We start from the raw sequence: 25,195 nt of genomic DNA on the forward strand, positions 1-25,195 counted from the left end.
CATGGTCCAAATTCAAGATGGAATGTAGATGCCCTTGAGCGCCTCTGAGTCAGGAGCCCAGCCCAGTTCAGTGAGCTGTGGCCAGGGGAGCCAGGCTCTGGGGTATCCCCCCACAAGGTCACAGTAGCGTGTCTAAATTTTAAGCACATTGTGTTTTCCTCACTGACTCTTTCTGAGTCCAAACACCTGGAAGGTTAGAGATCCTTGATGTTATAAACTATTTGATAATCATTATCCCAGGAGGAGATACGTAAGGAGGAAGGCAAGTCAGGGTGCTCCTCTCCTAGCTCCAGGTCACATGATAAATAGACAAGCAGCCAATCTCAGCTTGGACAGTGACTACCTCTGAGAGGTAAAAAGGAGAGTAGGGACCTTTATTTTTTATACTTTATATACTTGTGAATTATTTTAATTTTTACAATAATCTTTATCAGCTCTAAAAAAAACTCATAATATGCCATCTTTTTAAAACTGGATTTTTATTTAAGAATACACATAAATACATTCTTTCTAGAAAGTGGAAACATTACTGATAAGATTAAAATCTACACTATCTCCTCTGCCAACCCCCCAAACAATCTGCAGCAGAATCCACGATTATTATCACTTTGATGCATATCATTTCACACCTTTAAAATGTATTTTCATGCATGGATATGTCCCCACATTAAATATATAGTCCAGATTTCTGAAGGGATTAAACGTATTTTCATATAGTACTTTTTTTCCACTGGACTTTTTCTCGCAATTACTTGTCTTCAGGGGCCATCCTTTCCTAGTATTCCAACTCCCGGTCCTCCTTCCTTCCTTCTCCCCTAGCAGTAACAAGTCCATGGTCTTAACAAATGCTGCTCCTAAAACCAAGCCAATAGAAGTCCCCAGGGTAAGGTTGTCAGATTTAGCAAATAAAAATTTAGGATGCCAGGGGCACCTGGGTGGTTCAATCAGGTAAGTAAGTGTCTGACTTGATTTCAGCTCAGCTCATGATCTCTGGGTCATGAGGTCGAGCGTCTTGTCCTTGGGCTCTGCGCTCAGCAGGGAGTCTGCTTCTCTCTCTCTCTCTCTCTCCCTCTTTCTGCCCCTCCTTCACTCTCTGTCTCTCTAAAATAAATATCCTAATAGGTGGCAGATTAAATTTTAAGTTCAGATAATAATTTTTAAAAAGATTTTATTTATTCATGAGAGACACAGAAACAGAGGCAGAGGGAGAAGCAGAGAGGACACCATGTAGGGAGCCTGATGTGGGACTCGATTCGGGGTCTCCAGGGTTACGCCCTGGGCCGAACGCAGGCGCTAAACCGCTGAGCCACGCAGGGATCCCAATGAATGTTTTTAAATAGAAGTACACACAGTGCTTGGGATATACTAAAAAGTATTGTGTTTCTGAAATTCAGAGTTAACAGAGTGTCTTGTGTTGTTGTCAATCCAACCTTAGGGTGCTTCTTAAAAATACCACTGGCCTCATCCCCTCATGAGATGCAGTAAGTGCAGGTGAAGCCCAACCAGGAGTATGTGTACTTTTAAATGGTATTCAGGTCACTAGGCAGGCTTGGGAACCCTGTCCTGCACCACATCAGGCTGACTGGCAACCAGGCTCCTCTCCCTGTGAAAATACATCTTCATGCTTATTTATCCCTACTACGCTAACTCATTAAAAATGAGTTTTTAATGAGTTAGGGTAATAGGAGTCATGCCTCCAAGAGTGGCTGTCCCTAGAGCTTCTGTGGGTGGGGAAGGCCTCTCCGTTGTGGTGCCTCTTCTGCACTACACGGTCAGGACAACCAGCTCTGCTGCTTTTCCTCAGGCCGCCCAATTTCTTTTGGACCCGCTGATTTTTTTTTTTTTTTTTAGGTCCCAGGATCTGTTACAGACTTGGCCAACAGCTCTCAGGCTATAACCCTCAAAATCAACAAAATGGCAGAGGGCCGTGGGACTGGGGACAAAAGAAGAGGAAGGAGTCAGGCGGGGCTCTGGGTTCGCCCTCATGCCTCCAATTCCCGTTCTGTGCCCCCCGACGGGCGGGCGGGCGCTCGGCCCTCGCTCCGCGGCCAGGTGAAGGCGGCTCCGGAGCCCGAGGGGCGTGGCCAGCAGACCCCGCCCAGCCCATCGCGGCGAGGGCCTTGGGTGGGCGGGGGGAGGGCGGGGGCGTGGCCTGGGAGCTTGACCAATTCCGACCCGGGAGGAGAAATTGCCTCGCTCCGGGGCTCAGGTGCGCTCGCTCCGCATCTCTCGGCCGCTCCGCTCGCCGGATGGAGCCGGCCCAGGCGGCTGCCGGAGGAGACCGAGCCGGGGCCGCGTTCCCGATGGAGCCCTTGGGGCGCCAGGTGCCCGGGCCGGAGCCGCCGCAGGTCCCCGCGGAGGAGCGACGGCCCGAGAGTCCCGAGAGCAGCCCGAGTCCGGCCCGGGCCGCAAGGCAGGCGGCGGGTGCGGCCCAGGACCGCTCCGGCGGGAAGCAGGTGCCGTCGCCGCGTCCCGCGCGCCTGCGGCTCCCGCCCCCCGGCCTGGGCTACGGCGCCTTCCGCCGCCAGGCGTCCGCGGGCTCCGAGCCGCCGTCGCCCGGCCCCGCCGCGGCCGAGCAGTCCCGGGCGGGCGAGGCGCCGGGGCCCCAGCCGGTGCCGGGGGAGCCGCCGGGCGCCTGGGCCCCGGTGGAGCTGCAGGTGGACGTGCGCGTGAAGTCCGTGGGCGCGGCGGGGGGCAGCCGCGCGCCCTCGCCCGCGCCGTCCACGCGCTTCCTCACCGTGCCGGTGCCCGAGTCCCCCGCCTGCCCGCGCCGCGCCTTCCCCGCGCCCCCGCTCCTGCAGCGGCCGCCGGCCCGGCCCGAGCGCGGCCCCGACGCCGAGCCCCCGGGCGCCCCCCAGGGCCGCGGCCGCTGCCGGGAGCCGGGGCCGCGCGGCAAGGAGGACGCCGCGCTGCTGCCGGGCGCCGACGAGAAGCTGCCCCGGGCCGTGGAGCTCGTAGGTAAGCGCGCCCCGCCGCCCCCGTCGGCCCCCCGTCGCCCCCGACGCCCCGTCCCCCTGCGCCCCGCCCCGCCGACGGCCCCAGACGCCCCGTCCCCCTGCGCCCCGCCCCGCCGACGGCCCCCGACGCCCCGTCCCCCTGCGCCCCGCCCCCGCCAAGGCCCCCGACGTCCCGTCCCCCTGCGCCCCGACCCCCGACGGCCCCGACGCCCCGTCCCCCTCGGCGCCCCGCCCCCCCGACGGCCCCGACGCCCCGCCCCCTGCGCCCCGACCCTCGACGGCCCCGACGCCCCGCCCCCTGCGCCCCGACCCCATACGGCCCCACGACCCCCGCCCCTGCGCCCCCCCCCCCCGACGGCCCGACGGCCCCGGCCCTGCGCCCCGACCCTCGAACGGCCCGACGCCCCGCCCCATGCGCCGCCGACCCCGACGGCCCCCCGACGCCCCGCCCCCTGCGGCCCCGACCCCGACGGCCACCAACGCCCCGCCCCCTGCTCCCCGCCCCCCGACGCCCGACTCACCGCCCCCATGCGCACCCGACCATCGACGGCCCGACGCCCCGCCCCCTAGCGCCCCAGACCCCCGACCGGGCCCCCGACGCCCCGCCCCTTGCGCCCCGACGCCCCGCCCCTGCGCCCCGACCCCCGACGGCCCCAACGCCCGCCCCCTGCGCCCCGCCCCCCCGACGGGCCCCGGGCCCCGTCCCCCTCGGCGCCCCGCCCCCTCGACGGCCCAGACGCCCCGCACCTGCGCCCCGACCCCCGACGGCCCCCGACGCCCCGCCCCTTGCGCCCCGACGCCCCACCCCCTGCGCCCCGACCCCCGACGGCCCCAACGCCCCGCCCCCTGCGCCCCGCCCCCCCGACGGGCCCGGCGCCCCGTCCCCTGCCCCCCGACGGGCCCCGGCGCCCCGCCCCCTGCGCCCCGTCCACCTCGGCGCCCCGCCCCCGACGCCCCGCCCCCGACGCCCCGCCCCCCGGCGGCCCCCGGCGCCCCGCCCCGCTGCCTGGGGTCCGCTTGGCCCGCACTGCGTCATGGCGATGAGCAGCTAAAATCCCTTTCCACCGCCGCCCCCCCCCCCCCGCCCCCCGCGAGGACTCTCACCTCCCCTCGGAGTGTGCGTGCTCGGTGGAGCAGGAAGGGGGAGGTTTCCAGGGGCCGGGCGCGAACCCGGGCCCCGGACTCCCGTCCCTCTCGCAGACCCCGGCTCCGTCTTCCCCCCACGGCTGTTGAGGAGCCTTTGGCCCCGGACACTCCCCGATTCACTAGCTGCTGCGCAGGGGCTGGGGCCCAGGCTGCTGGGGGCGGTGTGGGCGTGGAGGGGGCCAGAGGAGGGGGGCGCTGGGGGAACCAGGAGGCCGGAGGGGCGCCCGGGGGCTCACTTGGTTCTGCCTCGACTCTTGACTATAGCTCGGGTCATGAGCTCAGGGTCGTGAGATCAAGCCCCTCCCCAGCTCTCTGCTGGGCGTGGAGCCTGCTTAGGATTCTTTCTCCCTCTGCCCCCTCCCCCCCTTAAAAAAACAAAGAGAAAAAGAGACTGGAAAAGATGTCAGGAGTCCTGGACAAGGAGCCAGGAGGGAGCGGTGGGTGGACTTGGAGCCATGGGCAGCCTTCTCGGAGTAAGCGTGGAAAATGAGTGGGATTCGGGGGTGGCGGAGGCCACTTGTACCTGGAAACCTCGGGAACAGAGGCCAGGACACAGAGTGCCAGAAGCTGGGCCAGGTGAGGGGAGGACCAGGCCAGACGGGCCGCAAAGCCCAGGGTCTCTGCTGTGTCTTAGTCTTGTGTGGCGTTCGCGGACACGAATCACTTGGGCTTTTGCAGGGTTTGATGTGTGCGCATTTTCTGAATGATGGTATAGTGTCCTTTTATTTTTATTTATTTATTTATTTTTAAAGACTAGAGAGAGGCAGGGGGGAAAGGAGAGAGAATCTTAAGCAGGCTGCACGCCCAGTGTGGAGCCCCCCATGGGGATCCATCTCACCTCCCTGAGATCGTGACCTGAGCCAAAACTAAGAGTCGCAGGCTCACCCCACTGAGCCACCCAGGCGCCCTGGTGATGTGTTTTCTATCGCTGCCGTAACGAATTGCCACAAACTTCGTGTTTTAAACAACGCAGATTTATCATCTCACAGTTCTGTAGGTCAGAAGGCTGATGTGGGCTCACGGGCGTAAAGCCAAGTTGGCAGCAGCACTGTGTTCCTTCCTGGGGGCTCTGGGGGGAGATTCTGTTCCCTTGCCTTTTGTAGCTGGAAGACTGCATTCCATAGTTCATGCCTCTCAGAATATTCAAAGTCCGCAATGTTTGGCTGATTCCTTCTCCTGCCCTCTCTGGCTCTCCTCTTCTGCCTCCCTCTTCTGTTTATAAGGACCCTTGTGGTCCTGTGAGGCCTACCCAGAAGATCCAGGAAAAATCTCTGATAAGCAACCTTAACTCCAACCAGAACCTTAAGTCCCCTTTGCCATGTAACCTTACTCATAGATTACGGGGTTTAAGACATGGGTGTCTTTGGGGGGAGAACATGATTCTTCACAATGAATCTACAGCTCCGTGTCAGATTAATTCAACCGCCTAGGGGACACCTGGGTGGCTCAGGACATGATTCCAGATTCCTGGGATCGGGTCCCACATCAGGATCCTTACATGGAGCCTGCTTCTTCCTCTGCCTGTGTCTCTGCCCCTCTCTGTGACTCTCATGAATAAATAAATAAAATCTTTAAAAAAAAAATTCGGGGATCCCTGGGTGGCTCAGTGGTTTAGCACAGCCTTCGGCCCAGGGCGTGATCCTGGGGTCCCGGGATCGAACCCCACATCCGGCTCCCTGCATGGAGCCTGCCTGCTTCTCCCTCTGCCTGTGTCTCTGCCTCTCTCTCTGTGTGTCTCATGAATAAATAAATAAAATCTTTAAAAAAATAAAAATAAAAAATAAAAAATAAATTCAACTGCCTAGGACTAAAACAGCCCAAGGACAGGTCAGCCTGGGATGGAGCCAGGAGGGCTATGGGCAGGGAGGACTCTGGAGCTGAGAGGGAGAACAGAGGCTCGGGATGGAGGTGTCTTTTGGAGAAAGTGGGGTGGCCTAGGAACTCAAGAGGTAGTTAGAATCTTGGTGGGATTGGGCAGGAAGCATGTGTTCAGTGCTGGGTGCATGGGGGAAATGGGACCCAAATGGGAGGGTGATGCCCAGCATGGTCCAGTCCAGCTGGAGGAGCAGGGGGTTTGTGGTAGACTGCCCTGGAGGTGATGGCACGAGAGTAGACCCTCACTGGCACGAGCCCTCTGAGTCCATCCGTGCCAAGCTTTGTATTTGGAAGTTTCCATTTTTTTTTTTTTTTTAAGATGCCTCCCCTCACATTGAATAGCCTTTAAGTCCTACAAAACCTGGTTCCACCCTGGGCCACCGGATTTGACTAAGAGGAAGCAGTGTTGCAGCCACGGGTAGAAAATGTGGCAAATTTTAAGATGGACTGGCAGCTGGAGAGTAAACAGGGTGTAACATCAGGATGTCATTCCAAGATTTGGGAAGGAAATTGAGTGGAAGCCAGAGTGGGGCCAAAGGGAGGGTGCTGGAAAGAATAGGGAATTTGTGTTACTCTTCCCATGTGGGACCGGGTGTGTTCGCAGCCACGGAGGGTAAGAGGGTCCAGAATTGGAAGCGGGGAGAAACAGGGTTGAGAGGGGACTCGAGCTTTCTCTGTATTGTCATGCTTATGTAAAGAGAACGTCTTGGCCTCCCTGTGAAATTCGGAATTGCTTTTGCAAGGGGGCAGGCGGGGCTTCCTCTGCCTGGAGGTTGGCGAGGTGTGTGGGGCTGCCTAACCCACTGTATTTCTTTTATCCATTCTTTTCTGAAAGGCCAGGGCTGAGTTCAGTGTCAGGTCATGGTAATTCTACTGACCGAGGTGATGGGTAGATTTGTTTTCCTTTTCTTCTCCAGGCCTTTTAGTTCTGCTTTTATTTTAAGACTCTCAACTTCTATGTATCTTTTATTTATTTATTTTAATGCTTTTTTTTTTTTTTAATTCATTAGAGACACAGGGAGACAGAGACCCAGGCAGAGGGAGAAGGAGAAGCAGGCTCCATGCAGGGAGCCCGATGTGGGACTCGATCCCCAGACTCCGGGATCACTCCCTGGGCTGAAGGCAGGCACTTAACCACTGAGCCACCTGGGCCTCCCTGTATCTTTTACCCCAAGCAATTTCAAATCCCCTTTTTTTGGTAGCAGCTCCATCGAGTTGTAATTCATATAACGGTACAATGCACCCCTCCTAGTGTAGCATCCAGGGGTCATCAGTACAGACACAGAGGTGCATAATCATCCCCACAGTCGGGTTCAGTGTGTTTTCAACAACCTGAAAAGAAATGCTGTACCTTTTAGCCATCGACCCCCCAACCTCTCACAGGCAACCCATCTGTGCACTTCCTGTCCCCGTGGGTTGGCCTATTCTGAACACCTCCATAAATAGATTCCTATAATGTGTGTCCTTTTGTGACAGGCTTCTTTAGGCCTTCTTTTAGGCCTAAAGTTCTCAGTGTTCAGCCACGTTTCAACATGTACCAGCACTTCCTACCTTTTATGGCTGAGTATTCTGATGGATATACCACATTTTGTTTATCCATGTATCAGTTGATGAAGATTTGGGTCAAATCCCTTTAAGAAACCGATTATCGGGATCCCTGGGTGGCACAGCGGTTTAGCGCCTGCCTTCAGCCCAGGGCCCGATCCTGGAGACCGGAGATCGAGTCCCACACCAGGCTCCCTGCATGGAGCCTGCTTCTCCCTCTGCCTGTGTCTCTGCCTCTCTGTGCGTCTCATAAATAAATAAAATCTTAAAAAAGAAAAAGAAACCGATTATGTATTTAAAAAAAAAACAAACTCCAAAAAGGTCACAGATGGAATATGACTCTTCATCTAGCAGCATAACACACTTCCCTGTTCAGTCTTTGAAGCAAGTGTTTTTTTCTAATGAAAATGGGAAATCAGGGACTTCAGAAGTGCCTATGCTTTGAAAGTTGAGTTATGATTGAAAACATGTTTTATGAAAAACCTTGGAAATGTGTCCCAGTTCTCTTGATGTGTGTGTTGTATGTATTCATGTGAAGGTATATATGAATATGCATGTGGTTTTAAGAATGGAATTAGTCTTTTCAAAATAATAAAGTGTTTGCTGGAGAAGTAACTTCTGCTGTTTCAGGCTTTGGCAAAACTATGATGATTGAGTTCTAGGGACCCTTCCGCTGGATATGTGGCATACTCAGCCCTCATCCCTGAGATGTGGGTCCTACATGCCCTGGCAGCCAAGTGTCTGGGAAATTTAAATTGAACCTAAATTTAAAGAGAGGCCTCAGGGCGCCTGGGTGGCTGTCAGTTAAGCATCTGCCTTGGCCAGGTCAAGATCCTGGGGCCCTGGGATTGAGCCGTGCATGGGGGGGGGGAAAAAAAATCCCTGCTCAGCAGGGAGCCTGCTTCTCCCTTTCTCTGCCTGCCGCTCCCCCTGCTTGTGCTCTGCTCTCTCTCTTTCTCTCTCAAATAAATTTAAATTCTTTTTTTAAAAAAAGTAAATAAATAGACTTCCTCTTGCATTAATTGATTTCATGCTTCTGTGTTCTGGCCGAGATCAAATTCAGGAGCGCTTGGTTCCCTTAGATGTTTCCGGGTGGATAGCTGCTTAGAACTGCCGATGGCCGGGATTAACCATTTACTGTGTTTTCTTCTCCTTGTTCTCGCCTCTGGCCTTCCTGGTTCCTCACTCCTCACCAGAGCAGCATCTGGCATTCGAGTATGTTCTCTCTTGGAGCCTTCGCGGGCGCCTTTCCTCCTGCCTGTCTCTGGAGATCCTTTCCTCTCTGCAGCCTCATTCCAGCTCTCTGGGGTCCCCGGGCCCTTGAGCAGCTAGTGACTGCCATCTGTCTACTGCTCTGCCACCTGCAAAGCCCGCCCGGCCAGATGCCTATGTACAGTGGCCCCCCGTGATCTGGAGAGATAGAAGAGGCAGGTGATTGCACTGTCAAAACGGGCAAACACCAGGGCAGCCCAGGTGGCTCGGCGGTTTAGCGCCACCTTCAGCCCAGGGCCCAATCCTGGAGACCTGGGATCGAGTCCCACATCGGGCTCCCTGCATGGAGCCTGCTTCTCCCTCTGCCTGTCTCTCTCTCAATCTCTCTCTGTCTCTCATGAATAAATTAATAAAATCTTTTTAAAAAAAAATGGGCAAACACCAAAACGTGTGTGGGGAGGCCCCCATCGAGTCAAGACTTGAACCCAGGTCTGTGGAAGTTTAAACTGGACCTGCAATCCTCTCTTGTTTGGAATTTCATCTCCTGGCACCTTTTTGAGTTCAGAGGCCTTGCCCTGTCCTGGGTGGTGTTTGTTCCTTGTGTCTGCTGCATGTCAAGTGCTCAGCAGATGGTTGTCAGCCAATCGTTTGTTCTTTTTCTCGAAACAGACTCCCAGGTCTTCTGGTTATTTGAAAAGCTGAGTATCTCCTAGCATTTTTCTCCCAAATAGGAAGGTCTAGCCTGAATTGAGTAGATTTTCGTGGTGTCTTGGGCTGGGGGTGGGGGGGTGCTGGTGTATGGGCCACCATGGTTCTGAGTTGGGTGTGGTTGGGACTGGCTCCCTCTAACCTGTCTCTCCTGGTTGTCCCCTCCCCAGGGCTGCCTGTGTACATGAAGTCCCTGCGCTGGGCCCTGGCGGTCATGGCTGTGTTTCTGGCCGTGTCCGCAGTCGCCATTGTGGCTCTGGCTTCTAGAGCAGGTATGGTGCCTCCTCTCCTGTCCTCCTCTGTCTACCACCAGGGAATCTAGTCCTTATAGCAGCTTGGTGACAATTAGAAAAAGATGTCCCCACTGGGCAGATGTAACATGAAGACATGGGGCTCAGTGAGCAAAGAGAAGGAGAGAGAGCTCCTGTCTCCCCCAGACATGACCCAGTGCCCTGACAAGCAGGGGTTGACAGCCACCTCCCCGGGGGCGGGGGCCTTGGTGCACTGCACAGGCTCTACAGCCTGCCCAAGGCCCTGCCCACTCTGCTTGCCATCCCGTGGCTTGCCAGCCCCATGCTCCAGATTTGCCCCCTCACTCAATACGGTAGTCAGATTTTGATTTTTTTTTTTTTTTTAACATGCGTACGTTCGGCTCTTCAGAGTGGTCTGTGTGCTTGCAGGGGCCAGGTGCCAGCCGTGCCCCCAGGGCTGGATGTGGTCCGAGGAGCACTGCTACTACCTCTCCACTGAAGCTCAGGCCTGGGAGGCCAGCCAGGCCTTCTGCTCGACTCACCATGCTACCCTCCCGCTGCTGAGCCACACCCAGGTGAGGAGGGGGCAGTGGGCAGGGGGAGGATGGAGGTATCGGTATAGAGCACAGATGCCTAGCGAAGATCTAGTCCAACTCCGCATTACAGAAAAAATCACCCAGGCCTGGGGAAACAAAGCAACATGCAGGAAGACGGGACATCAGGGCTCCAAGGTCTTCAACTTCCTCTTCATTCTAAGCAGTAGAGGTGGAGCTGGGCAGATGGGAGCAGGGATGCTCCCACCCAGCCTGTGGCCACACAGTAAACAGGGAGCGATCCCTCAGTCAGTGGTTCCATAAATAGTTATCGAGCACCTACGCCGTGCTTGGCACTGGGGATTCAGCGATGATCCAGATCCCCCAGCTTACACCTCACACGGCTCACAGAGCAGTGAGTGAGGCAGACGTTAAGCAAGAAACCAGAGAGGGGCACCTGGCTGAGGGGCTCAGTCGGTGAAGCATCTGCCTTTGGTTCATGATCAGGTCATGATCTCAGGGTTGTGGGATCGAGCCCCCTTCTGCCTCTCCTCGTGCTTGTGCGCTTTCTCTTTCTCTGTCAGACAAAGAATCAAGTCAGAAAGAAAAAGAAAGAGAAAGAAAGAAAGAAAGAAAGAAAGAAAGAAAGAAAGAAAGAAAGAAAGAAAGAAAGAGAGAGAAAGAGAAAAATAAAGAAATCATAGAAATAGGTGTTCAATCATCATATTGATCTGTCCTATGAAGAGGTATGTGGTGGTCACGGCACATGACAGGAAGATGTGATCTGAAGGTCAAGGTGGGCCAGGCAGCCTGGATCTAAAATTAACAAGAAAACCACAGAAAACATGTCAGGTAGCTGGCCAGACAGCCTCCTGGAGTGCTCCTTTCTTGTCTCCAGTCAGTACTGGTTTCTAACTAGGCCTTCTACACAGTTGTCAGCTTGGAATCTCGTCTCCATCCTTGGTATGTTTTTGCCTCTTTCCTGTGTGGGATGCCCATTTCCTACACCTTAAGACTTTTTCTTGGTTTATAGCCTTTTCTTGGTGGAGCACATACACTGTAAGTTTCCTAGAAAAAAAGCGCATGCCTGGTAAATTTCTTGAGACCTGTCATATCTGAAGATACTCTTATTCTAGGCTCTTTTGACTGATAGCTTGGCTGGGTATAGAATTCTGGGGTGGAAATAGTTTTCCCCAAGAATTGTGCCGGATTCGCTCCATTACTTTCCAGCGTTCAGTCTTACCATTTAATAAGTCTGATCCCCCGATCCTTTGTATGTGAACTTTCCCTCCTCAGCCCCCCACCCCCCACATTTAGGGCCTTCACTTCTGTTCCCCCTCTGTTCTGATATTGAACAGTCATATCCCTTTGTCAGTCCTTTTCCTTTTCTTCTGCGTTGTTTGTAATTTTGAGAAATCTTCTGGGTTCTTCAGATGTTCCTTGTTTTTGGTGCCCTGTTCGATTCAAGGATGCAATATCCTCTCTCATCTCCTTATAGATAGTACTTATATCTAACTTTGTTTTTGAAATTCGTTCTGTATTTCTGTATTCGTTCTGTATTCGTTCTGTATTATGTCTGTTTTTTCTGCAGTTACCTTTCATTCTATGTATTGGGTTGTTGTGGGGTGGGGTTTTTTTGTCTTTTCATGTTAGAAAATTTCCTAAAATATCTGATGATCCTTAGCTGTCATAATCAAGAGGAAGACACTAAAGAACAGATTGGAAGCTCTATGTCGGGGGTGTCCAGGTGGAGGTGAGGGGATGCGTTGGGCTTTCTTAGAGGCAGGCTTTGCAATGGAGGAATCGCTGGGGCTCAATTTTTTTTTTTTTAAGTGATGCTAAGATGTCAGCATTCCAGGAGCCATGGGGAAAGAGAGCCAAGATTTCACTTGTAAGGAGGAAGCACTTAATTCCTCCCCCTTTTTAGTGTGAGTACCTCTAACCCTCAGCCAAACCTGGTGCTCTGGATTCCCCAGCCCCCTATGGTTTCTCTCAAAGTTTACTGTGCCCTGGCTGTATGGGAGGCGTGAGTGGATTTTGTGGGCAGGGGGAGCAGAGAGGACTTAATTACTCCCTTTATAGACTTTTAACCAGAGCTGTCTTTCCAGGCCCTTTCCCTGTACCTTGACCTCCAAAAGGACCTGTTTCCTCTAATATGTGAGCATTTGGGGGCTTTGCAATTCCAACTGGCATCTTTCTTGGCTTCCTCTCTACCTTTTCCTTGAAAAACCACCGAGCTTTCTTGGGTCTGCTCAGCAGATTACAGTTGTCTGGCTACCAAAGTTTTGTTGACATTACTCATACGCTGTCATCTTCTCCCATTCTTGTCTTTTATTTTCCCCTTTGTGATCATTTAAAGAAACTCCTGGGCAGCCCAGGTGGCTCAGCAGTTTAGCGCCACCTTTGGCCCAGGGTGTGATCCTGGAGTCCCGGGATCGAGTCCTGAGTCGGGCTCCCTGCATGGAGCCTGCTTCTCCCTCTGCCTGTGTCTCTGCCTCTCTCTCTCTGTGTGTGTCTCTCATGAGTAAATACATAAAATCTTAAAAAAAAAAAAAAAAGAAATTCCTTTCTATTACTATTTTATTAAGAGTTTTAAATACGAATAAGTTTAATTTCATTGGATGCTTTTTTGTGTGTCTATTGAGAATACCTTTTTGTTTACTCCTTTTTATGTGAATTACATTGATTTTTTTTTTATTCTAGGCCTCCTGTAATAGTTAACTGAGCCATGATTTTTTTATTCCCCCAGTACTTCTATATTTGACTTGTTAATATTTTACTTAGGATTTCTCATACCTGTTTTCTTGGACTGCTCTTGCTCAGTCCTGACCCCAAAGCTATTCTACACCGTACAGTAGGGAAGGGGGTTCCTGCCTTTTTCTTTCTGGGAGAGTTCCCTGGTGGTGGATATAAAACTGTGCTGGAGAAAATGTTTACAGTGGCTTATTTTATTACCAGGAATAGCACTTATGTTTCAGAAAACATGGGGAAATGAAAAAGTTATGATGTAGATTGAAAAAAATCAAATCTGCAATTTCAGTATGGTAAAAATATACATGCAAAGAAAACACATGGAAAGGAAATATGTATATTAATTATTCTAATCCTGGTTACCACTGGGGCCAAGATTATGAGTGATTTTTTCTTTGTTTTAATTTCTTTTAATGTGCTAAACGTTCCGTAAATGTGTGCTGGGAGGAAATGCCAGGGGGACAGTAGCCTGAGGAAGATCAGTATATAGGGTTTTGCTAGGGCCCCAATTTCGTATGTTTGCCAGATAAGAATGGGCAGGGCTGGGGAACCTTACCAGGCCCCTGGTTGCATCTGCAAAGTGAAGGCCAGTGGGAATGGGAAGGGAGGTGGGTCCCTAGACAGCAGGGGAGCTGGGGGGGGTGCCGAACCTGGCAGGGACCCACTGAGCACAGCAAGTGTCCTCAGAAAGCCTGTCCCTGCCCTCTAGCCTCTCATTACACAGGTTCAGTCCAGAACGACCTCAGCCCTCGGAGCAAAAACCTCCCTGTGGGCTGGTGGGTCCTCCAAGGGGGTGATGGGCTTAAACTATCCAAACTGCAAGCTTGAGATGAAGAATTCCTTTAAAACTAAGCATTACAGGATCAATTATTTGGAACTTAAGTAAGTATATAGAAAACTCTGGGTAAGCTCCTTGCAAAAAGAGCAAGGTGAAGATTTGAGTCCTGGGCAGTTAAAATCTGGAGTAGGATGACTGTAGAGCTCTGGAATCCTTCCAAGCTCTGGAAGAGAGCCAGACACTCCAGGAGGCACTGGGGTGGGGGTGGGGAGGAGCAGCCGAGGACAGGCTGGCTGAGGGAGCTGGGACACACACTCCCAGGGACAAACCACAGTGCCAGTGGTACGCACAGCCCTTGGAGGAGCAGGTCTCATTCCCCCCAAGAGCTGGTTTTGCTCAGGGTTAGAGAAAGTGAGAACCTTTAAGTGCTGTCCGTATCATCAGACTCCCTCCACTGGTTCCAGAACAGCTGTGTTTTCAAGGGTGCAGGGAGCAAGAAGCCACCGTAAGTGTCATACACTGGAGACTGCAGAAAAGTGGAAAAAACACGAAGAAATGCTCATCATAGGATTAAGAAAATTAACTGGGGCATTTAAATATTAAGGTAGAAGCGTATGAAGGCAGAAAGCAGGGATGCTCGAGGGTCGCAGGAGTGGTGGGTGCACATGAGGTTTCTGTCTGAGCAGATGGAAGGGTTCTGGAGGCAGTGGCAGTGATGGGCGCACAACAGTGTGGCTGGCCCTGATGCCACCAACCCGTACCCCTAAGAATGGTTAAAGTGCTGAATTCCATGATAGGTATTTTACCACAATTTTTGTTTTTACCACAATTTTTAAAAAAAGAAATGTTTGAAGGCAGAGCAGATAATTTCCCTCCACTTGAGATTTTAAGTACATTCTTCTCATGGCCTGGGACATCAGTGGCATCACGACAGAGCAGTTCTTGGAACCCTAAATGACTCACAGATTTCTAGAATTTAGCTCTCTGGATGATGCTTTTCCCACGCCGTCATTTCTGCCAGCCGTGAGAGTAAGTCCATGGAGTCGGAGGAAAGAGGGTAGAAGGAGCGAGTGGGCAGGGACAGGCCATGCCTCCCGTTAGTGGGCCTGGAGGTGGGGGGGACAGCCAGGCGGCCTGGGGCCAGGATGGACAGACGGCCGGAAGGCAGGAGCCCTTGGCAAGGCCGGGCACGTGTGTGTGTGCACAGCCCCTGGCCCAGAGCGGAGGGCGCCCACTACTGAGCGCGGACCACAGGCCCTTGGCTTTCTACACACCCTCTCAGGCCTCCTAGCCGACATGCCCTGTCTTGGAGGAAAGCCTGGGTGCTGGCCTAAGGCCGCCCAGACCTGGGGTTTGAATATGGGGTGGCCTGGCCAGGGAGAAGCCCCGGACCCTGCTCTGCCTTCCCGCACAGGGAGCATGGCTCCCAGGCGGAGGGTGCTGCTGGCAGGCGCCGGCCCTGCTGCAGCCCCTGCCCAGGGCTGGCCCACCCTGCCGCCGCCGGCCCTCGGCCTCCCCCAGGCCCCCTGCACAGCCCTGCTCGCGGGGCCGCCTCCGCCTCCGTGCTTGGCCTGCCCTCCGGCCTTTGGGAAGGGGTGAGCTCACCAGCCCCCCGGCCCGAGGTTCCTGGGTCTCCCTCTGCTGCTCCCTGGCCGGTGGCCCCTTGAGGACGGGACACGGGACCCGCACTTGGCCTGAGCTCTCACTGGGTCCCAGCAGGGAGCAGGGGGCCGCTGCGGGGCACTGGCTGGCTGTGCAAAGGGCTGTCACAGCCGCGGTGCACAGGACGCCCCAGCCTCACCTCGGTCACTGCCCCATGCGGGAGAGGGACAGGCCGTGGGCTTCGTGCACAAGCTCCCAAGGGTGGCCACGGCCCCGGGGGTGTGGGGGGAGCTCACCCTAGACGGGTAAGCACTGTGTCCCCGCAGGAAGGGACCTTGGCACGGAGACCCGAGGGACGGCGAGGAGTGGCACCAAGGGGACCGTCATTACTCGTGATTTCTTTCTGATAACCAGGGACAGATATTAGAGGTTTGGCTTTCTCAGCTTTCTAGGGAAAAGCTGGGCGTGCATTGAACTCCCTTTGGCCGGCGTACTTCTAATTTTCTCATGAATAGAGGCTTCTGGATGTTGTGAGCAACGTGTACTTGCTGGTGTGATCGTTTTTCTTCACTCAGTGTAATTATCTATTTACACTTTCTTATATTTTCTACGTTACTTGGAATCTTTTGTTTAAACCTTTTAAAAAATTTTTTAAATTTAAATTCAATTAACATATAATATATTACTGGTTTCAGAGGTGGAGTTCAGTGATTCATCAGTTGCACATAACACCCAGTGCTCATCACATCAGTGCCCTCCTTAATGCCCATCACCCAGTTACCCCATTCCCCCCCCCCCCCCAAGCAACTCTGTTTCCTATGATTAAGAGTCTCTTACGGTTTGTCTCCCTCTCTGGTTTCATCTTGGTTTTATTTCTTCCTCTCTTCCCCTGTGATCCTGTTTTGTTTCTTAACTTCCACATGGAAGTGAAATCATATGATAATTGTCTTTCTTTAACTGACTTATTTCGCTTAGCATAATGCCCTCTGGTTCCATCCACGTCATTGTAAATGGCAAGATTTCTTCTTTTTTTTTTTTTGAATGGCTGAGTAATATTCCATTGTATATACAGACCACATCTTTATCTTTTCATCTGTCAACGGACATCTGGGCTCTTTCCATAGTTGGCTACAGTGGACATTGCTGCTATAAACACTGGGGTGCAGGTGTCCCAGCATTTCACTGCATCTGTATCTTTGGGGTAAACACCCAGGAGTGCCATTGCTGGCTCATAGGGTAGCTCTATTTCTAACTCCGTGAGGCCCCTCCACACTGTTTTCCAGGGCAGCCGCACCAGCCTGCATTCCCACCCACAGTGCACGAGGGTTCCCCTCTCTCCGCATACTCACCGACATGCCGCTTGGCGTCTTTATCAGCAATGTGACTTCCCGTCGTGTTGCTATCTTGTAATTTGCCCAGTTAGTTCGAGGCCTGAGCATTTGGGTGGTTTCCATTTTTTCTTTCTAGATAACACCGTGTTATCTTGGGGTAAGTTCATTTTCTCCCCTTTATGTTCTTGGGTTTATTCTCCAAAGCAGCATCACTCGTCCAAGTGGTAGCCAGGATGTTAGGGCTCCTGTGCTGTGGCAGCAAGTCGCAATCTGGAACTGCCCCAGCTTTGCTGCCCCACAATTCATCTTTTTACAAGTTAAACGTTTTTAAATACCGTTTTCTGCTTTAACTTGTTGCTAAAAACAAGATGATGTCAAGGACAAATATTTAAGAGAAAGGTCATCTCTAGCAGCTCTCTAACATACTTTTTGGTTTTTGTTCCTTGTGTGTCCGCATTCTTGTGCGAGCACAGTTTGTCGTCACTGTAATCATGCCACAACTCTGGTTCAGCGTTTTTATTCGCTGTAACCCTTTATGTGCCATAATGTTCCTCTTACTGCTCCACGGTCTCCATACTTGTCTTTTTTTTTTTTTAATGGTCTAATATTGGGCACCTGGGTGGCTCAGTGGTTGAGCGTCTGCCTTTGGCCCAGGGCATGATCCCAGGGTCCTGGGGTCGAGTTCTGCATCGGGCTTCCTGCATGGAGCCTGATTCTCCCTCTGCCTGTGTCTCTGCCTCTTTGTCTCTCGTGAATAAATAAAATCTTAAAAAAAAATAAATAAAAGGCCTAATATTGTGCTGTAACTGGCAAGTGCACTGTTGACCCTCTGCTCAGGCCACGTCTGCAGCCCTGCCCCTCGCCTCCAGCCCAGGCAGGCTGTTGGCTATCGGCTTACCCGGTGTGCTTTCTCCCCTCGTCTCTGTCCACACACTACCCATCACACGCTGCTCGGTGGGGACCAGTGTTAACAAGCTGTCTCCCTTGAGGCTGAGATGGGATCACCCCCGGTCCCCAGGCCCGAGCATCATGTCTGGCACCCAGCAAGCAGCCGATACGGCTTTCCAATTCCCGGTGTGCTGGGAGAGCTGGGTTGAGCGCAGGCAGTTCCCTGGCGTGTGAGCTGGGAACTTGCTAGATGCAGGGCAGAGAGGGGGACAACACAACCCCAGGTGGGAGGAGGGGTGAGCAGCTGCTTTTCTCCTTCAGGACTTCCTGAGCAGATACCCAGTCAGCAAGCACTCCTGGGTGGGAGCCCGGCGAGGCCGCCACGGCTGGCACTGGATCGACGGGGCCCCAGTATCACCCCAGCTGTGAGTGACTGTGGGCTTGGGTGGGTGGCCCCTCGGGCTCTGGTATGACCAGATTGACATCACAGCAGATGCCAAAGAAGGGATGGAGGCCTTTCCCTCTGCGGACACCTGCCCCACTGTTGATGTGATCCTCCATGTGTTCCCCCACCAGCCTTGGGTACCTCTTGGGAGACAGCCTACCCTTCTCACCCCACCTGGCTTGGGGCCTTAGTTTCGTTTAGTCTCGGTCACCCCATCCCTTGTTTGGGCACAGAGTGTCCACCCAAGCAGGATTGTCACCCTGCTCCGTAGATAAGGGGAGCTGCACAGAGGCGTTGGGGTGGTGCCCTTGAGCTATAGGCATCCTCGTGACCGCTACCCCTGCCCCAGAGCGCTCTCCAGACTCCCCCGGCCCCGTGCAGCGTCCACGTGGCCAGCAGGCTCTGTCATCCTGAGCCCCGTCCCCTCTTCTCACCCTCGCAGACTCCCAGAGGACGATGAGGACCGGCTGGATCCCCAGTGCGGAGGCCTGGAGGAGGGCAAGCTCGTGGCCCTGGACTGCGCCTCGCCAAGACCGTGGGTCTGTGCCAAGGGGGCCAAGTGACCTGGGGGCTGGCGCCCGGGGGCAGCCAGGTGGCCGGCTGGGGCGGCCTCCTGCTGGACCCAGGCTTCCAGGTCTCCCTGCCCGGCGCCCGCGGGGCCCTTCCTGAGCGGCGGGGGGCCGGTCCTGACGCGGGCAGGTCGCGTCCAAGGGCAAGGCGGCTTTCCAGGCCCTGAGCTTAGTGTCCAGCTTCTGAGGCGGATTTGTTGAGTTACCCGGGGATGGTTTTTTAGCATTTTGAGCCGATGTTTCTCCCTCATTAAAGTGGCTGTTTCCTATCCTCTGCCTCACCTGCTTAGTCACCCGTGCAAGCCCCTGGCCTCAGGGGCCCAGGAGACCCCAGCACCCACGGGTGCTGCCCCCTGGCTGTTACGATCACAGGGAGTGAGGCTTCGCCTGGGGCGGCAGCGACAACATCCCAGCAGTGTCCGGGGGAGAGCAAATGCGAGGTGCCCCCCCCCGGGGGTGAGGGCGGTGCTGGGGGGCTTCTGAGCCCCTGAGGCTGGAGGCTGGGAAGATGCGGAGGGGGGCCCCCCGCCCAGGCAGGGGAAGCCCAGGGAGCTGCAGCAACAAAGGAAATCAGAAGCCTGGGAGGTGGGGATCCCGGGGGTCCCCCGGTTTAGGGCCTGAGCCTGGAGCCCCGGGGTCGAGGCCTGCTTCTCCCTCTGCCTGTGTCTCTCATGAATAAATAAAATCTTAAAAAAAAAAAAAAAAAAAGCGTGGGAGGCTGGAGGCAGCTCTTCTGCCCACAGGCGGGGCCCCCAGGCCAGACGGGGTGGCCGCGGGGTGGCCCGGAGGGCTGCTTTCGCCCCGCAGCCCCTCCCGGCGACCGGCCCGGGGCTGCACCCCGCACCTGGCCTGGGCGCCCGGCACCCCGCGGCGCTCTGCCGGCAGGACGGGCCGAGCCCAGGCGCGGCGAGCGGGACAGCGGCGCCTCTACCGGCGGGAGCCCTCCGGCCGTGTCCGGCTGGGCCAGGGACCCTGGGGAGCACCTGTGCAGGTAGAAAGACACGGGTGGCCGCGGTGAGACGGCTGGTGCACCCCGAAGCCCAGAGTTGGTCAGCATCACGTGGCGAGGAAGGGGAAGAGCCGGGAACTTCCGATGCGCGGCCCTGGGAAGCCCCCAGCCCTGTCCTGGGGGGGCCGGGCAAGAAACAGCAGTGCCAGCATGTTATTTAGAAATATGGAAACAGGGCAGCCCGGGTGGCCCTGCGGTTTAGCGCCGCCTTCAGCCCCGGGCCTGACCCTGGAGACCCGGATCGAGTCCCACATCGGGCTCCCTGCAGGGAGCCTGCTTCTCCCTCTGCCTGTGTCTCTGCCTCTCTGTGTGTGTGTCTCTCATGAATGAATAAAAATCTTAATAAATAAAAATAAAAAAATAACCTCAGTGTCTCCAAGGAGCAGGAGTTAGATTACTGAGGGACCAAACTTGTTTAATCCTGTGTACACTAGTATTACTGAAGCCACATGCACATGTGTGTTTAAGAACCCGTATTTATGTACTACTAGGATTAAAAGAGGAATTAAGGGGCGCCTGGGTGGTGCAGCGGTTGAGCATCTGCCTTCAGGTCAGGGCAGGATCCTGGGGTCCTGGGATCGAGCCCTGCTCAGCAGGGAGCCTGCTTCTCCCTCTCCCTCTGCTGCTCCCCCTGCTTGTTGGCGCTCTCTCTCGCTCTCTCTCTCTCTCCCTATCAAATAAATAAAATCTTTAAAAAAATAAAATAAAATAAAGGATTAGACTTTTTAAAAGGTCCACAAGATACTGATGCACAGCCCAGCTTGAGAATTGCAGGCTTCAAGGTGAGCCTGGGCCGCCCCTTCTCACAGCCTGTGCACACCCCCTTCGCCAAGGGGCATCTTGCCCTTTCTACGAAGCAGGAGCTGGGGAGGCTACAGAGCGGGTCGGTCTGCACAGAATTCCTCTGAGTAATTGCTCTAGTCTCTCCTCCCCCAGGACTGCCCGCTGCTCGCGTGTGACATCCACACATCACCATGGCACTGCCAGCACTGGCTGGTGGCACCGACAGGTCCCTCCCGTGGTGCAGGAGCCACCTGCGGCAGGTGCACATGACTCCTCCACCCAGGCCTGAGCTGCTGATTTTTACCAACTTTCTTGGTGATGCTGATGCAGAGGGTCCAGAAACCACATTTTGAGAAACCCTGTCTAAAAGAGCCCATGGAAGGGAAAAAAAAAAGTAAATATATTTTATTTTTTTTTAAAAGATTTATTCATGAGAGACACATAGAGAGGCAGAGACACAGGCAGAGGGAGAAGCAGGCTCCATGCAGGGAGCCTGACGTGGGACTCGATCCCAGGACCCTGGGATCATGACCTGAGCCGAAGGCAGACACTCAACCTGCTGAGCCATCCAGAGATCCCATGTAAATATATTTTAAATGAACTTTATTGAGATATAATTTACCCAAAGGAAAATGTACCTGTCTCAAGAGGACCTTCTGACAAATGTAGTTATGCGTGTCATCAGGGCCACACACGATATGGGACATGTTCCCCAAGCCCCAGAAAGTTCCCTGCTGTCCCTTTGCAGCTGATCCTCTCTGACCTCCAGCCCCAGGTAAATCTGTGTTGTGTCTCTATAGGTAAGTTTATTTTATTTTTTTAAGATTTAATTTTTTGAGAGAGAAAGAGAACACAAGCGAGGTGATGGTAGAAGCAGCAGACTCCCCACTGAGCAGGGAGCCTGATGTGGGGGCTTGCTCCCAAGACCCTGGGATCATGACCTGAGCTGAAGGCAGAAGCTTAACTGATTGAGCCACCCCAGGTGCCCCTCTAGGTAAGTTTAGCTTGTTCTAGGGGCGCCTCGTACATCGTCCTTGTGCCTGCTGCCACTTGCCGGCTTGCTGCTTGGAGCCGAGCTGCCTGCCTGCGGTGTAGCCCAGTTTAGCTTTGCCCCAGTTGGCGATCTAACGGTCATCTCCAGGTTTGGGCCGTTGTGAATCCAGCTGCTATGAACGTGGGAATCCAAGCCTTTGGAGGTAGGTTTTGCCTACCATCCTGTAATCCCCACACCAGCATACCACAAGAGTTCCCGCTGCTCCGCACCTTCCTACCCTGACGTTGCCAGTCTTCTGGGTGGCCGTTCTCGTCGGTGTGTGCAGGGCTAGCTCAGTGTGGTTTTTTTTATTTTTATTTTTATTTATTGGGGATCCCTGGGTGGCTCAGCGGTTTAGCGCCTGCCTTCAGCCCAGGGCACGATCCTGGAGACCCCAGATTGAGTCCCACATTGGGCTCCCTGCATGGAGCCTGCTTCTCCCTCTGCCTGTGTGTCTGCCTCTCTCTCTCATTAATAAAAATCTTTTTAAAAAAATTTTATTTATTTATTTATTCGTGATAGACATAGAGAGAGAGGCAGACACACAGGCAGAGGGAGAAGCAGGCTCCATGCAGGGAGCCCGAGGTGGGACTCGATCCCAGGATCCCAGGATCACACCTCAGGGCGAAAGCAGCCGCCAAACCGCTGAGCCACCCAGGCTACCCCCTCAGTGTGGTTTCTACTTCACTTTCTTTTCAGTCTAGTGTCACTGATACACATATTACATTAGTTTCAGTGCACTACAGTGATACCACAAGTCTATCAATTACATTGGCCTTTTTTTTTCTTTTAATATTTTATTTTTTATTCATGAGACACAGAGAAAGGCAGAGATGTAGGCAGAGGGAGAAGCAGGCCGAGGGGAGCCAGATGTGGGACTCAATCCCAGGACCCTGGGACCATGCCCTGAGCCAAAGGCAGACACTCAACCGCTGAGCCACCCAAGAGCACCCCCCCCACTAAGGTATTTTATTTTATTTATTTTAAAAACTATTTATTTACTCATGAGAGACACAGAGAGGCAGAGACACAAGCAGAGGGAGAAGCAGGCTCCATGCAGGGAGCCTGACGTGGGACCCGATCCCGGGTCTCCAGGATAATGCCCTGGACTGAAGGCAGCACTAAACCACTCAGCCACCTGGGCTGCCCCCGACTAAGGTATTTTAAACAAAGACCCAGTCAGGGTCTCACACTGTTATTGGTCCCTTTCATCTCTTTAAACCTAGAACTTGTTTTCTGCAACACTGACTTTTTGAATGGACAAAGCCAGGTGTCTCGTAGAGTGACAGATATTCTGGATTTCTTTCCTGTAAGCTGCGGGAGTTAGGCTCAGTATAAATACATTTTTAACAGGAATATGACACTGGGTACTTAATTTTTTAAGATTTTATTTATTTGAGAGAGAGAGAAAAAACACAAGCGGGGGGGCAGCAGAAGCAGAGGGAGAAGGAGGCTCCATGCAGGGAGCCCGATGCGGAGCTCAATCCCAGGACCCCAGGATCATGACCTGAGCCGAAGGCTTAACCGACTGAACCACCCTGGTGCCCCGACCATGGGTACTTCTTTATTTATCACTCGATAGATTTTTAACACTGATTTCAGTAATTGGACCAAAACTTTCTCAAAAAATTCCGGGGACTAAATTTATGTATCCCAGTTTGGACACATATGGGCTTGTCATCTGTTCTTCTCAGCTACAGGCAGGGTAAAAGTAGGGTAAGACTATGAGACTTTGAAAAGCGCTTTAGAAACAGTGCAGTACCATACACAGTGCTGCACGTCATTCCACCTGCATTTGATTGGGCATTGGGCCTCCTTTGCTCCCTCTTGGGCTGTTTGTTCGTCCCCTCTTGCCTCTCCCAGCCCAGGACCTACCTGTCATAAAGTTAGGCCAGTTAGAGCCTTGGGCTCACCAACAAAAAGGTATACACTTTGTTATGACTTTTTTTTTTATGTAGGCTCCACACCCAGCATGGAGCCCGACATGGGGCTTGAACTCACGACCCTGCGATCAAGTACTGACTGAAGCTCAAGAGTCGGGGGGTTTTGTTGTGTTTTAGGATTTTATTTATTTATTCATGAGAGGCAGAGACATAGGCAGAGGGAGAGAAGCAGGCTCCCTGCAGGGAGGCCGATGTGGGACTTGATCCCAGGACCCTGGGATCATGACCTGGGCCAAAGGCAGACCCTGTTGTGACTCCGGCTAGTCACTCCGCATGGCGGGGTTTCCTACCGTGTACAATGGGTGTAGTGATACGGATTAAGGGATGTCTGAATCCACTGAAATTGTGATTAATGAGGCACTTCTTTCATTCCACATTTCTTGAACATCGGCTATCTCTCTACCAGGCTCATGGAAGGATGCAGAAAACAAGGTCTAGTCTCTGCACTTGGTCTGGCTGCCACCCCACAGTGGGTGCTCAAGCAGAGGAATCGCTACGGAGATTGGGGTTGTCTCTCCCCCCGTCTACTTCACTCCCCTGTCCCCTCCACTGTGCAGCACCTGTGTGGTCTGGCAGTGACCCCAGTCTGGGAGCAGGGGCAAGTGGGGGGTACAGTTTGGGAGGCACCTGATACTCCTAAGCCAGTCCTGCCAACCTTGCGATCCCAGGCCCCTGGCCAGGGTCTGGTTCAGGAGCCCCGGCCTAATGCAGTTGGGGATGTCACTGCTCTGCTCACTTCAGTTCCCAGATGGGAACACAACCCAGTCTGGGGCACAGAGATGGGAGGGAAAGCGTGCCCAAGGCTTCTGGGAAAAGGTGCCTTGCTCTTTGAGATACGAAATGTAATGGTTTCTCCCCATCTGGCTGTCAAAACTTAGGTGCCAACCACGGTTGGAGTGGTCACATGGAACCCATCATGGGAGCCAGCAGAGATCAGGGTCAAAGCCCACTGGAGTTGAATGTAATGTTACAGCCGGTCAGTGGTATCCAGGGACAGGAGCGCATGGATTTGTGCCCTTGACAGCCACTCTTCCGAAGCAGTATCGGAGCAGATTCTGGTGGTGGTGCCAGCTTTTGGCTTCTGTGTGGCCTTGTCGTGCTGGACCCTTGACCGAGAGCCCAGTTCCGCGAGGCTGAGTGCCCTGCTTTCAGCCTAAGCCCTGCCCTGCTGGCCAGTAGCTTGGTCTGATCTCCACAGGTACCTGTAGATCCAGAACATCTGACATCTCCTGCTCGAGCCAGTTCCCCACAAGGCCCTCCGCACCATGGCTCCTGCACCACTCTGCTGGTGGACCTGCCTGGTTGGGTCCTCCAGGCCGGCCTCTGCTATGAACATCCAGTCCTCTCAGCCCTCTCCTGCCCTTCCTAACTGCCCTGAAGCTGGGGTTTGGTTTGGTTTTTCAAATTAGAACAAGCAACAGAAAGGAAAACAGAGGGCAACTTTGTATTGCCTTATACTCTGGGAAAATCTCAATTACCAAAAGTCAAGGTATTAATAGAATCATGCTGTAAATGGCTTTGTTTTTTTTCAGATGGGAAAGACAATGTTTTTCAAAATATTTGTGTCGGTAGAGCATGTTGTGGTGGACCAAGGTTCTGCAGATCCTCCGCTGTGCCAGACATCAACCTCGAGAGACGGGAGGACGGGCTTTGGGGTGCGGGCAGAGCATTCAGGGTCAGGGCAGCCGCTAATTACCAGTGGGAGTGACGTGCTTCCATGGTGTATCCCCACCAGCACACACCAGCTGAATACCCATCGTGGATATGTATAATCTTTTAAACTATATAATATTTACTTGGATTTTTAACGTTAGAAAGCCTAAAATGAATTCTGAT

The 25,195-nt window shown here is 53.7% G+C and overlaps 1 protein-coding gene across 1 annotated transcript; it reads left to right on the top strand.

Annotated features, from left to right (window-relative positions):
• Positions 1 to 2,249: 2,249 nt before the first annotated feature.
• On the top strand, positions 2,250 to 18,860 carry KLRG2 (killer cell lectin like receptor G2). Its single transcript, XM_038559419.1, has 5 exons — positions 2,250 to 2,958; positions 9,614 to 9,715; positions 10,124 to 10,269; positions 17,899 to 18,002; positions 18,465 to 18,860. Exons 1-5 carry the CDS (start codon positions 2,250 to 2,252, stop codon positions 18,583 to 18,585), a joined length of 1,182 nt encoding a protein of 393 aa, XP_038415347.1. The 3' UTR covers positions 18,586 to 18,860.
• Positions 18,861 to 25,195: the final 6,335 nt, after the last annotated feature.

The sequence above is a fragment of the Canis lupus genome, chromosome 16, assembly GCF_011100685.1.
Source record: "Canis lupus familiaris isolate Mischka breed German Shepherd chromosome 16, alternate assembly UU_Cfam_GSD_1.0, whole genome shotgun sequence".
NCBI classification, from domain to species: Eukaryota; Metazoa; Chordata; class Mammalia; order Carnivora; family Canidae; genus Canis; species Canis lupus.